The sequence below is a fragment of the Ovis aries genome, chromosome 1 (assembly GCF_016772045.2).
Source record: "Ovis aries strain OAR_USU_Benz2616 breed Rambouillet chromosome 1, ARS-UI_Ramb_v3.0, whole genome shotgun sequence".
Lineage (NCBI taxonomy): Eukaryota > Metazoa > Chordata > Mammalia > Artiodactyla > Bovidae > Ovis > Ovis aries.
Window position 1 is genome coordinate 25,601,363 of NC_056054.1, and position 13,570 is coordinate 25,614,932.

At 38.1% G+C, this 13,570-nt stretch overlaps 1 protein-coding gene across 6 annotated transcripts in view; it reads left to right on the forward strand.

The window, feature by feature from the left end:
- Nucleotides 1–13,570, forward strand: part of C1H1orf185 (chromosome 1 C1orf185 homolog) — a 187,165-nt gene that overhangs the window by 161,407 nt on the left and 12,188 nt on the right. For 5 of the 6 annotated variants that reach the window (XM_060408847.1, XM_060408849.1, XM_060408855.1 and 2 more), the window contains one exon: nucleotides 12,514–12,550. The exons of the other annotated variant lie outside the window; for it this stretch is intronic. In XM_060408847.1, the coding sequence (XP_060264830.1) occupies nucleotides 12,514–12,550 (37 nt within the window). The remainder of the gene's footprint in view (nucleotides 1–12,513; nucleotides 12,551–13,570) is intronic. 6 annotated transcript variants of the gene reach the window in all.

The following is a 13,570-nucleotide window of genomic DNA, read 5'->3' on the forward strand; positions in this document are numbered from 1 at the left end:
CACTTTGAATGAAAATCAGTCTACTGTATATGTATTGGTTTATTTGTTGAACTTTATATTCTTTTTAGAGAACTATTTGTTCTTAAACAATACTCTTCTGTCTTGATTACTGTAGTGTTATGTCATGGAATCAAGTATAGTAAATCCTCCAACTTTGTTTTATTTGTTCAAGAATATTTTGACTACTCTAGGTGTGTTGTTTTTCCATAAAATTTAGAAAGCAGCTTGTTTAGTTCTTTAAAAAGGCCTGCTTGAATTTTTATTGGATTGGCATTGAATCTCTAAGCTTAGGAAGAATGGATATCTTAATATTATTGATTCTTCTAATTTATGAGGATATTATTCTTGTTGACTTCTTTAAAGTTACTAATTTGATTTATTGAGCTCATCTTTTATTTTAGTTCATTGTTTTCAGTATAGAAGTCCTTCACATTTGTTTTAATTTATTTGTAAGTATAGGTATTTTTAACATAATTTTATTTATTTTTGGCTGCACTGGGTCTTCATTACTGTGCGGGCTTTTCTCTAGTTGTGGCAAAAGGGATTGCTGTTCATTGTGGTGCATGGGCTTTTCATTGCAGTGTCTTCTCTTGTTGTGGAGCACAGGCTCTAGGACACGTGGGCTTCAGTAGTTGAGACACATAGGCTCAGTAGCTGTGGTTCCTAGGCTGTAGAGCACAGGCTCAATAGTTGTAGTGCACAGGCTTAGTTGCTCTGCAGCATATGAGATCTTCCCAGACAAGGGATCAAACCCATCTCTCCTGATTTGGCAGGTGGATTCTTTACCACTGAGTCACCAGAGAAGCCCTATTTATAGGTATTTTTATGCTATGGTAAGTAGTATTGATTTAAATTTTTTATTTCCCTATTTTTGTTGTTAGTAAATATAAATACAATTGATTTGTCTTATCTTATTCTGAATTGAAAATCAAAAGTTGCAAAAAAAATTACAAAGATGCCCTATATACCCATCACCCACTTGCCCAATGACAACACCTTATATAAGTATACTTCATGAAAAGTATACTTTTAAGTATGCATTATCAAAACCAGGAAATTTAGATTACAGACCTAACTCAAAGCTTACCAATCTTTGTACGTACTTACTCTTTGTTGCTTTTGTATATATTTCTATGACATTTTATCGTATATATAGATTTGTATAACCACCATGACAGTCAACATACAGAACTGTTCCATTACCATGAAGAAACTCCTTCATACTAGCCTTTATTGTCACACCCTCCCTCCTTTTCCTTAACCTCTGATTCTGTCCTCCATCTCTCTAATTGCCTCACTTCTAGAATTTTGTATAAATGGAATCCTATAGCTTTATGGCCCTTTGAGCTTGGGTTTTCATCACATAGCATAATACCCTTAAGATCCCTCCATAGCATTGCATGTATCAATATTTTTTCTTTTTTAATTGCTGAGTAGTATAACATTGTGTGGGTATACCATAGTTTGCTTAACCATTTATCCACCGGGGAATATTTTGTTTCTAGTTATGAGGTATCACAAGATAAGCATGCCATGATTGTTTGTGTACCAACTTTTCTGAAAGCATTAGTTTCAGTTCCTCTAGAATAAATTCCCAGGAATGCAGTTGCTGGATCATGCAGTAAGTGTGTACTTTTTTTTTCTTTTGGCTGTGCTGGGTCTTCATTGCTGTGCATGGGCTTCGTCTAGTTGCAGTGAGCTGAGGGTATTCTCTAGTTGCCGTGCATGGGCTTCTCACTGCAGTGGCTTCTCTTTATTGCAGAGCACAAGATATAGGGCAGGCAGCCTCAGTAGTTGTGATGCACAGACTTAGCTTCCCTGTGGCATGTGGAATCTTCCCAGACCAGGGATCAAATCCATGTCCCCTGCATTGGCAGGCAGCTTCTCCACCTTTGGACCACCAAGGAAGTCCCAATATGTTTACTTTTAAAAGAAATTCCCAGATTGATTTGCAGATGGTACCATATTACATACCCACCAGTAATGTGTAAGAGAATCAAGTTTCCACATCCTCATTATCATTTGATATTTAGCAGCATTTTAAATGTTACCCATTTAAATTTGTTTGTGTGGGTGCCATTTCTTCAGTCATGTTCAGCTCTTCGCAACCCCATAGAGTATATCCTGCCAGGTTCCTCTGTCCATGGAATTTTCCAGTTAAGAATTCTGGAGTGGGTTGCCATTTCCTCCTCAGGGCATCTTCCTGACCCAGAGATCAAACCCATGTCTCCTGTGTATCCTGCATTACAGATGGATTCTTTACTCACTGAGCCATCAGGGGAAACCCATTTAAATATGTTCAGTGATTTTCATTTTTATTTCTTTAATGGGCAGTGATGTTGAACAGCTTTTCATATTTTTATTTGCCATCATGTATCTTCTTTGATAAAGAGTCTCTTCAGCTTTCTTGTGCATTTTCTAATTGGATTATATTTCTGAGTAATTTAGAGTGTGTATTCTGTATACAAGTCTCTTTTATGAGATACGTGATTTACAAATGTTTTCCCCTAATTGATGATTGTGCTTTTATCTTGTCAAAGAGGAGTTTGCAAAGCATAAGATTTTATTTATCCATTTTCCCTTTTTGCTTTGTTTTTATTGAAGGATGGTTGATTTACAATGCTGTTTCAATTACTGCTATACAGAAAAGTAATTTAGTTATATATATTTGTGTGTGTGTGTGCTCAGTTGCTCTGTACTCTCTGACTCTTTGAGACCGTATGAACTGTATCCTGCCAGGCTTCTCTGTCCATGGAATTTTTCAGGCCAGAATACCAGAGTGGGTTACCATTTCCTACTCCAGGGGATCTTCCCAATCCAGGGATTGAACCCACATCTCTTTCATCTCCTGCATTGGCAGGTGGATTCTTTACTACTGCACCACCTAGGAAGTCATAGCAAAATGATTTAGTTATGCATATATACACATTCTTTTTAATATATTGTTTCCATTGTGGTTTATCATAGTATATTGAATATAGTTCTCTGTGCTATACAAGAAGACCTTGTTGTTCATCTCTTCTATGTATGAAAGCTTACATCTGCTAACCCCAACCTCCCATACCATCCCTCCCTCATAATTCCTCCCCTTTGGCAACCATTAGTCTGTTCCATATGTCTGTGATTATGTTTTGTTTCATAGGTTCATTTGTGTCATATTTTAGATTCCACATAGAAGTAATATCTTATAGTATCTCTCTTTCTCTTTCTGACTTGCTTCACTTAGTATGATAATCTCTAGTTGCATCCACGTTGTTGCAGATGGTATTATTTCATTATTTTTATGACTGAGTAGTATTCCATTGTATGTATGTACCATGGCATCTTTATCCACTCATCTGTCATTGGACGTTTAAGTTGTTTTCATATTTTGACTGTTGTGAATAGTGCTGCTATGAACATAGAGGTGTGTGTACTTTTTTGAACCATAGTTTTGTCTGAATATATGCCCAGGAGTGTGAGTGCTGGATCATATGGTAATTCTGTTTTTAGTTTTTTGAGAAATTTTCTTACTGTTTTCTACAGCGGCTGTACCAACTCACATCCCCACCAACAGCGTAGCGGAGGGTTCCCTTTTCTCCATATCCTCTCCAGCATTTGTTATTGTAGACTTTTTAACGATGGCCTTTCTGATTGGTGTGAGGTGGTACCTCATTGTAGTTGATTTGCATTTCTCTAATATTAGAAATGTTGAGCATCTTTTCATATGCCTGCTAGCCATCTTCATTTTTTCTTTGGTGAAATGTCTGTTTAGGCCTTCTGCTCATTATTCAGTTGGGTTGTTTGCCTTTTTGTTGTTGAGTTATACATTTTTCATTTTTGGATCATGCTTTTAGTGTCATATCCAAGAACTCTTAGCCTAACCCTAGGTCACAAGAATTTGCTTCTAAATTTTCTTCTGAAAGTTTCTTGGCTTTAGGTTGTTTTGTTTTATATTTAACAGCTTTACTGGTATAGTTCACATAATGTATAATTTGCCTTTTTAAAGTGTATACTTCAGAAATTTTTAGATATTCACAGAGTTGTAGAACAGCCTTCACAATCAATTTAGAATAACTTTATCACCTCTAAAAGAAACCCCATACCCTTAGCAATCACTGACTCTCCATTTTCCAACAATCCTCCTAGGGCTAGACAACTACTAGTCTACTTTCTATAGCTACAGATTTGTCTATTCTGGAATTTCTCATAAATATGCAATATATGGTCTCATATCTACCTTTTCATTTGGCAAGTTTTCAAGGTCCATCCTTGTTATTACATATATCAGTATATTATTCTTTTTTCATGGCTGAATGATATTCCATTGTATGACTATACCATATTTTGTTTATCCATTTATCAGTTGAAAGATGTTTGAGTGGTTTATACTAGGTTGGTGAAAATGTACTTGTAGTTTCAGATGTGAATTTTAAATCATTATAACTAGGCTCAAACAGCTCTTTATTAATCAAAATAAGAACCATTAAAATCAACTCATTTTTGCCAATGAGAGATAAGTTTGTTTATTCCTGTCTTGCAAAAATCCATGCTTTGGGATTCAACAAACTTGGAAAGTATTTTCTGCCTCCTGCTGGTTGTGGAAGCATTTTTCCCTGCAAAAAGTTGTCAAGATGCTTGAAGAAGTGGTAATCAGATAGCAAGAGATCAGGTAAATATGACAGATGAGGCAAACCTATGTAGCCCAATTCATTCAACTTTTTTTGGGCAGGGGCGGGGCAGGTTGCTGACAGAGAAATCTTTATTAAATCTTTAAAAATGATATTATTCAAGACACACAAAAGGGAAATGAGTGATGAGAAAAGAAGGTACTATTACAAAAGTAGTCCCAGGATATTAGCTTTATCACAAAATTCTTTCCATGAGTTAATTCATCTTTTTCATTTTCGTTTCAAGGAGGATATTTGACCCCTTGGAATTAAGTCTTCTCCTACTTTAACCAAATTACTAGAGCCAATGAATATTCAAGTGAAATCTTATCCAAATTTAGGGCTCCCCTGACCACAGAGGACCCTCTGCCTGAATTATTATTCCTGAAACCCACACAGCTGTCTCTGGAGAACACAGAGTGGAGGCCAAGTTTCTTGCATGAGATGCAGTAAGATTTACAAGGAGGTAGTTGATCCTAGAAAACACACAGCTACTTTTGGAGCAATGGTTGTATGATATGCAGATGGGTGTTATTGTGGAGAAGAATTGGTCGCTTTTTTGGTGACCAGTGCTGGCTGTACTTAGTTCAGTCACTCAGTCGTATCCGACTCTGTGACCCCATGGGCTACAGCACACCAGGCCTCCCTGTCTATCACCAACTCCAGGAGTTTGCTCAAACTCATGCCCATTGAGTTAGTGATGCCATCCAGCCATCTGATCCTCTGTTGAACCCTTCTCCTCCTGCCCTCAATCTTTCCCATCATCAGGGTCTTTTCAAGTGAGTCAGCTCTTTGCATCAGGTGGCTGAGGTATTGGTGTTTCAACTTCAGCATCAGTCTTTCCAGTGAATATTCAGGACTGATTTCCTTCAGAATGGACTGGTTGGATCTCCTTGCAGTCCAAGGGACTCTCAAGAGTCTTCTTCAACACCATAGTTCAAAAGCATCAATTCTTCGGCACTCAGCTTTCTTTATCATCCAACTCTCACATCCATACATGCTGCTGCTGCTGCTGCTGCTAAGTCGCTTCAGCCGTGTCCGACTCTGTGCAACCCCATATGTGACTACTGGAAAAACCATAGCTTTGACTAGACAGACCTTTGTTGGCAAAGCAGTGTCTCTGCTTTTTAATATGCTGTCTAGGTTGGTCATAACTTTTCTTCCAAGGAGCAAGCGTCTTTTAATTTCATGACTACACACACCATCTGCAGTGATTTTGGAGCCAAAAAAAACTAAAGTCTCTCGCTGTTCCCATTGTTTCCCCATCTATTTGCCATGAAGTGATGGGACCAGATGCCATGATCTTAGTTTTCTGGATGTTGAGTTTTAAGCCAACTTTTTCACTCTCCTCTTTCACTTTCAAGAGGCTCTTTAGTTCTTCTTCACTTTCTGCCATAAGGGTGGTGTCATCTGCATATCTGAGGTTATTGATATTTCTCCTGGCAATCTTGATTCCAGCTTGCACTTCATCCAGCCCAGCGTTTCTCATGATGCACTCTGCATATAAGCTAAACAAGCAGGGTGATAATATACAGCCTTGACGTACTCCTTTTCCTATTTGGAACCAGTCTGTTGTTTCACATCCAGTTCTAACTGTTGCTTCCTGACTGGCATACAGATTTCTCAAGAGGCAGGTCAGGTGGTCTGGTTTTTGCATCTCTTTCAGAACTTTCCACCATTTTTTGTGATCCACAGTCAAAGGTTTTGACATAGTCAATAAAGCAGAAATAGGAGTTTTTCTGGAACTCTCTTGCTTTTTTGATGATCCAGCGGATGTTGGCAATTTGATCTCTGGTTCCTCTGCCTTTTCTAAAACCAGCTTGAACATCTGCAAGTTCATGGTTCACATACTATTGAAGCCTGGCTTGGAGAATTTTGAGCATTTGTTTGCTGGCATGTGAGATGAGTGCAATTGTGCAGTAGTTTGAATATTCTTTGGCATTGCCTTTCTGTGAGATTGGAATGAAAGCTGATTTTTCCAGTCCTGCGGCCACTGCTGAGTTTTCCAAATTTACTGACATATTGAGTGCAGAACTTTCACAGCATCATCTTTCAGGATTTGAAATCGCTCAACTGGAATTCCATCACCTCCACTAGCTTTGTTCATAGTGATGCTTCCTAACGCCCACTTGACTTCACATTTCAGGATGTCTGGCTCTAGGTGAGTGATCACACCATCGTAATTATCTAGGTGATGAAGATCTTTTTTATATAGCTCTTCTGTGTATTCTTGCCATGTCTTCTTAATATCTTCTGCTTCTGTTAGGTCCATACCATTTCTGTCCTTTATCGAGCCCATCTTTGCATGAAATGTTTACTTGGTATCTCTAATTTGCTTGAGGAGACCTCTAGTCTTTCCCATTCTATTGTTTTTCTCTATTTCTTTGCATTGATCACTGAGGAAGGCTTTCTTATCTCTCCTTGCTATTCTTTGGAACTCTGCATTCAAATGAGTATATCTTTCCTTTTCTCCTTTGCTTTTTGCTTCTCTTCCTTTCATAGCTATTTGTAAGGCCTCCTCAGACAGCCATTTTTGCTTAGCTAAAGAAGATAATTGCAACTTCCTTCAAAAGGTCCCATGCATGTATTGCTACACTCAGTGCCCCTAACTCTGCAGCAGGCCACCACCGACCCACGCCTCCACAAGAGACTCCTAGACTCATGGGCAAGTCTGGGTCAGTCTCTTGTGGGATCACTGCTCCTTTCTCCTGGGTCCTGTTATGCACAAAGTTCTGTTTGTGCCCTCCAAGAATCTATTTCCCCAGTCCTGTGTAAGTTCTGGCAGCTCTATGGTGGGGTTAATGGCAACCTCCTCTGAGAGGGCTTATGCCATACCCAAGTCTGCTGCACCCAGAGTCCCTGCCTGTGCGGCAGTCTACTGCTGACCCATACCTCCACAGGAGACACTCAAACACAGTTCTGTCTCAGTCTCTGGAGTCTCTGGGTCCTGGTGGGCACAAGGTTTGTATGAGCCCTCTGAGCATCTCTGGCAGGTATGGAGTTTGATTCTAAATGCAATTTCGCCCCTCCTACCATCTTACTGGGGCTTCTCCTTTGCCTTGGACATGGGACATCTCCTCAAAGTTGCTCCACTTTTTTTTTTTTTTTGTTGACCAGTGCTGGCTGTAGGCTTTGCAGTTTTCAGTGCATCTAATTGATCTGTCCCTTGGACTGCAAGGAGATCAAACTAGTCAATCCTAAAGGAAATCAGCCCTGAATGTTCATTGGAAGGACTGATGCTAAAGCTGAAACTCTAATAATTTGGCCACCTGATGACTAGAGATCTCCTCAAGCAAATTAGAGATACCAAGGGAACATTTCATGCAAAGATGGGCTCAATAAAGGACAGAAATGGTATGGACCTAACAGAAGCAGAAGATATTAAGAAAAGGTGGCTAGAATACACAGAAGAACTGTACAAAAAAGATCTTCATGACCCAGATAATCATGATGGTGTGATCACTCACCTAGAGCCAGATATCCTGGAATTCAAAGTCAAGTGGGCCTTAGGAAGTATCACTAAGAACAAAGCTAGTGGAGGTGATGGAATTCCAGGTGAGCTATTTCAAATCCTAAAAGATTATGCTGTGAAAGTGCTGCACTCAATATGTCAGCAAATTTGGAAAACTCAGCAGTGGCCACAGGACTAGAAAAGGTCAGTTTTCATTTCAATCTCAAAGAAAGGCAATGCCAAAGAGTGCTCAAACTACTGCACAATTGCACTCATCTCACATGCTAGTAAAGTAAGGCTTCAGCAATATGTAAACCATGAACTTCCAGATGTTCAAGCTGGTTTTAGGAAAAGTGGAGGAACCAGAGATCAAATTGCCAACATTCGCTGGATCATCAAAAAAGCAAGAGAGTTCCAGAAAAACATCTATTTCTGCTTTATTATCAGTATAGATTCATGGATTTCTATTTTATTTAGCAGATTATAATCCATCACTATCATTAATTTATTGCTCAAATTTTCCTAAACTTAACCAGTGAGCCACTTGTTCAAGATTATTCCTCTGTCTTTTTTAAATATCCCCATCATTTTTAGAATCTTTACTTACTTCTGATCTATAGTATCATTTTTGAAAGAATACTCATTTTACTAATATCTATATATCCTTATATATTTAAATATTTCCTTACTCTTAGAATTTTACGTTATAGACTTTAAAAATGCTAAACTGTGTTGTGAGGAAAATTCTAGTAACTGGGTATTAACATAAATCCAAAATTATTTACCTGGCAGAATAATTTTCTAGAAGAGGATTTGTTAAATTGCCCTCTAGAAGAATTATACCTATTAATATCAGTCAGTTCAGTCGCTCAGTCGTATCTGACTCTTTTTGACCCCATAGACAGCAGTGTACCAGGCTTCCCTGTGCATCACCAACTCCTGGAGCTTGCTCAAACTCTTGTCCATCAAGTCAGTGATGCCATCCAGCCATCTCATCCTCTATGATCCCCTTCTCCTTCTGCTTTCAATATTTCCCAGCATCAGGGTCTTTTCCAATGAGTTAGTTCTTCGCATCAGGTGGCCAAAGTATTGGAGTTTCAGCTTCATCATCAGTCCTTCCAGTGAATATTCAGGACTGATTTCCTTTAGGATGGACTGGTTGGATCTCCTTGCAGTCCAAGGGACTCTTGAGAGACTTCTCCAAAACCACAGTTCAAGAGCATCAGTTCTCCGGTGCTCAGCTTTCTTTATCATCCAACTCTCACATCCATACATGGGAGAAGCCATAGCTTTGACTAGATAGACCTTTGTTGGCAAAGTAATGTCTCTGCTTTTTAATATACTGTCTAGGTTGGTCATAACTTTTCTTAAGGAGCAAGCGTCTTTTAATTTCATAGCTGCAGTCACCATCAGCAGTGATTTAGGAGCCCCCAAAGATAAAGTCTGCCACTGTTTCCACCTATTCCCCATCTATTTCCCATGAAGTGATGGGACCAGATGCCATAATCCTAGTTTTCTGAATGTTGAGCTTTAAGCCAACTTTTCCACTCTTTTCTTTCAGTTTCATCAAGAGACTCTTTAGTTCTTCTTCATTTTCTGCCATAAGGGTGATGTCATCTGCATATCTGAGGTTATTGATATCTCTCCTGGCAATCTTGATCCCAGCTTGTGCTTCATCCAGCCTGGCATGTCACATAATATACTCTGCGTATAAGTTAAATAAGCAGGATGACAGTATATAGCCCTGAGGTACTTCTTTCCCTATTTGGAACCAGTCTTTTGTTCCATGTTCATTTCTAACTGTTGTTTCTTGACCTGCATACAGATTTCTCAGGAGACAGGTAAGGTGGTCTGGTATTCCCATCTCTTTAAGAGTTTTCCACAGTTTATTGTGATCCACACAGTCAAAGCTTTGGCATAGTCAATAAAGCAGAAGCAGATGTTTTTCTGGAACTCTCTTGCTTTTTCGATGATTCAGCAGATGTTGGCAATTTGATCTCTGGTTCCTCTGCCTTTTCTAAATTTAGCTTGAACATCTGGAAGTTCACAGTTCACATATTGCTGAAGCCTGGCTTGGAGAATTTTGAGCATTACTTTACTAGCGTGTGAGATGAATACAATTGTGCAGTAGTTTAAACTTTCTTTAGCATTGTCTTTCTTTGGGATTGAAATGAAAACTGACCTTTTCTAGTCCTGTGGCCACTGTGAGTTTTCCAAATTTGCTGACATATTGAGTGCAACACTTTCACAGCATCATCTTTTAGGATTTGAAATAGCTCAACTGGAATTCTATCACCTCCACTAGCTTTGTTCATAGAGATGCTTCCTAACGCCCACTTGACTTCGCATTCCAGGATATCTGGCTCTAGGTGAGTGATCACACTATTGTGATTATCTCGGTCATGAAGATCTTTTTTGTACAGTTCTTCTATGTATTCTTGTCAGCTCTTCTTAATATCTTCTGCTTCTGTTAGGTCCATACAATTTCTGTCCTTTATTGAGCCCATCTTTGTGTGAAATGTTCCCTTGGTATCACTAATTTTTTAAAAGGTATCTCTTGTCTTTCCCATTCTATTGTTTCTTATCTCTCCTTGCTATTCTTTGGAACTCTGCATGCAGATGTGTGTATTTTTTTTTTCTCCTTTGCTTTTTGCTTCTCTTCTTTTCTCAGCTATTTGTAAGGCCCTCTCAGACAACAAATTTGCCTTTTTGCATTTCTTTTTCTTGGGGATGATCTTGAGCCCTGCCTCCTGTACAGTGTCACGAACCTTCATCCATAGTTCTTCAGGCACTCTGTCTATCCGATCTAATCCCTTGAGTCTATTTGTCACTTCCACTGTATAATCATAAGGGATTTGCTTTCAGTCATACGTGAATGGTCTAGTGGTTTATATATTTATATATATACAGCAATATATAAGAATGCCCATTTTGTCATTCCCTAGTTTGGGTAGAATTTTAATATTTCTAGGACCTTACTCTATGGTTCCCATATCAAGAGTATCAGCATTACCTGGGAACCTGTTAGAAATGCAGAATCTCAGACCCCACCCCAGACCCACTGAGTTAGAATCTGTATTATAACAAGTTCCCCCAGGTAGTACATAGGCACATAAAAGTCTGAAAAGCAGTTTCAAATATAATTTATATGTTGTTCAGTCGCTCAGTCATATCCAACTCTTTGCAACCCCTTGGGCTGTAGCCCACCAGACTCCTCTCTCCATGGAAACCTCCAGACAAGAATACTGGAGTGGGTTGCCATTTTCTTCTCCAGGGGATCTTCTCCACCCAGGGATCAAACCCATATATCCTGCATTAGCAGATGGATTCTTTCCCACTGAGCCACCAGGGAAGCCCATGTGTAGACAGGAGCATAGAATAGTCCAGGACTTGATTCCAGAACTTCTTAGATTAAACTGCAGGCCCGTGTGGGAAAATTGACTTGATCCTAGATCCAGGCAAGTTAAGTCAAGCGCCTATACTGACATTTGTATTAATAAAAGGTAACAATGATCAAAAAGTAAAGTAGATTCCAAAAACAGTGCTTATGTGTTATCCTACCTATATGTATATTCCATGTGTGCATGTGTGTATGTGTGTGTGTGTGTGTGTGTGTATCTCCTAATCAAGCCTTTTTGGCAAACAAGACAATGAAGATCAGCACAGAGTACCAACACTGTTCCCCTGTAACATGAGACAGCATTGTCTCTCTGTCTTCACCCACTGCATATCAAACACTCTGTGCATTAGCTCATCATTTATCTAGTAGTCTAAGGAAAAACTGAATCAGATCGCTTATGGAGTGGTTTACAATAGATACTTGTAAACCCTACTGCCCGATAATCTGTTTTAGTGGTCTGATATTGTGTCTAAGAAACAGCATTTTTAATAAACACACTGGGTGATTCTGATGCCCTAAGTTTGAGAACTACTACACCACTACACTTTCCAGAACATATCTGAAATGTATTGTTTGATCAGATGTTCTATTGGCTTCAAAATAGTCGCAATTTTATAAAAGCTTTCAGCCAGCATTTACTTTTATGTTGTTATCAGTTAATAGGATGAGTAAGTCTAGGAATTGTAATTACTTTTATTGTCATCACTAGTTCTAACCAAGCAACTCTAAGTTAGTGAGAATAGAGAGAAATAATCCTGTTGAACTCTATTTCACCCTTCATTCCCTATCCTGGAGACTGCCTTCTTGAGCCAATTCACATTCTTTTCAGATGATACCTCAACACATTGTCTTTCTTGTCAATATAGTTTGGTGAGATAAATTCATATGATGGAAAAAATATGATTCTATAAAAATTTTATTATGATGTTAACATATATTATCACATAAGTATATATCAAGTAATTATTTTATAACTATTAATTTTTAAAATACAAATAATATTTTTTATGTAGGAGGAGCAAAGAAAAAAGGAAACAGCATGTATAAAAGGTACTTTTTCTCAACAGTTTACTAGAATAAATCATAATCAACTTTTAGCAATTCACATTTTAAAGAATCAAGAGGCTATCTTAAATATATGCTGAATATCTAAATATTTTTAAAATCATGAAAACTCAAGGGAAATATCTATTTATTAGTGCTATGAATGAGCATTTTTTTTAGAAAACAAAATTTGCAATGCCTATCTTAAAATGTGAAAAAAAATTTTTTTTGTCTCTTATTTATACCCAAAGGTATCAGAGTCAATGCCATAGAGACATGATGGAGAGTCAAAAGGCATGAGCATTTTGTAACCCTTTAGATATTGACTTAGTACCTCAAAGCCTTACTCTCCTACATAATTTTAGAAATGCTGAATATAGAATGTAATAAGGTATTTAAAACAGCTTTTAAATTAATGTTACATATTTGCATAAAAATTATGTAAAATATCATAAAAGATGTTTTAGCATATTTTGTAAATGTGATATTTTCTAAAACTTAGCAATTTTATTTGCAGCTGTACAGCATAAATAATGTAATGGGAGAAGCATGGGACTTACAGTAACACAGATCTAGAACAAAGTCCATTTTGTATCTGATTTTGGTGACTCATTTCTCTAAGTCTTATTCTCAGTAATATCTTTTGTGAAGCAGGGCTAATAACTACCTTGAGTAATAATTGAAAGGATAAATGATATCTGGAAGTATATCAAACTGCTGTACAAATTCTAAGGCATTATATATGAATGTTCATTTAGTTGTTACTTTAATTGGTATAAAGCCAGTTTGATCCCATGGTGGACAAACATTTTGTAATTTAGCTGCTTTGACCCCATGAACTGAAGGCTTCAAGGCTCCTCTGTCCATGGAATTCTCCAGGCAAGAATACTGAAGTGGATAGCCATTCCCTTCTCCAGGGCATCTTCCCCACCCAGGGATCAAACCCAAGTCTCCCATACTGCAGGCAGATTCTTTACCATCTGAGCCACAGGGAAGCCCCAATTTATCTGCTTAAGGAGACATTTT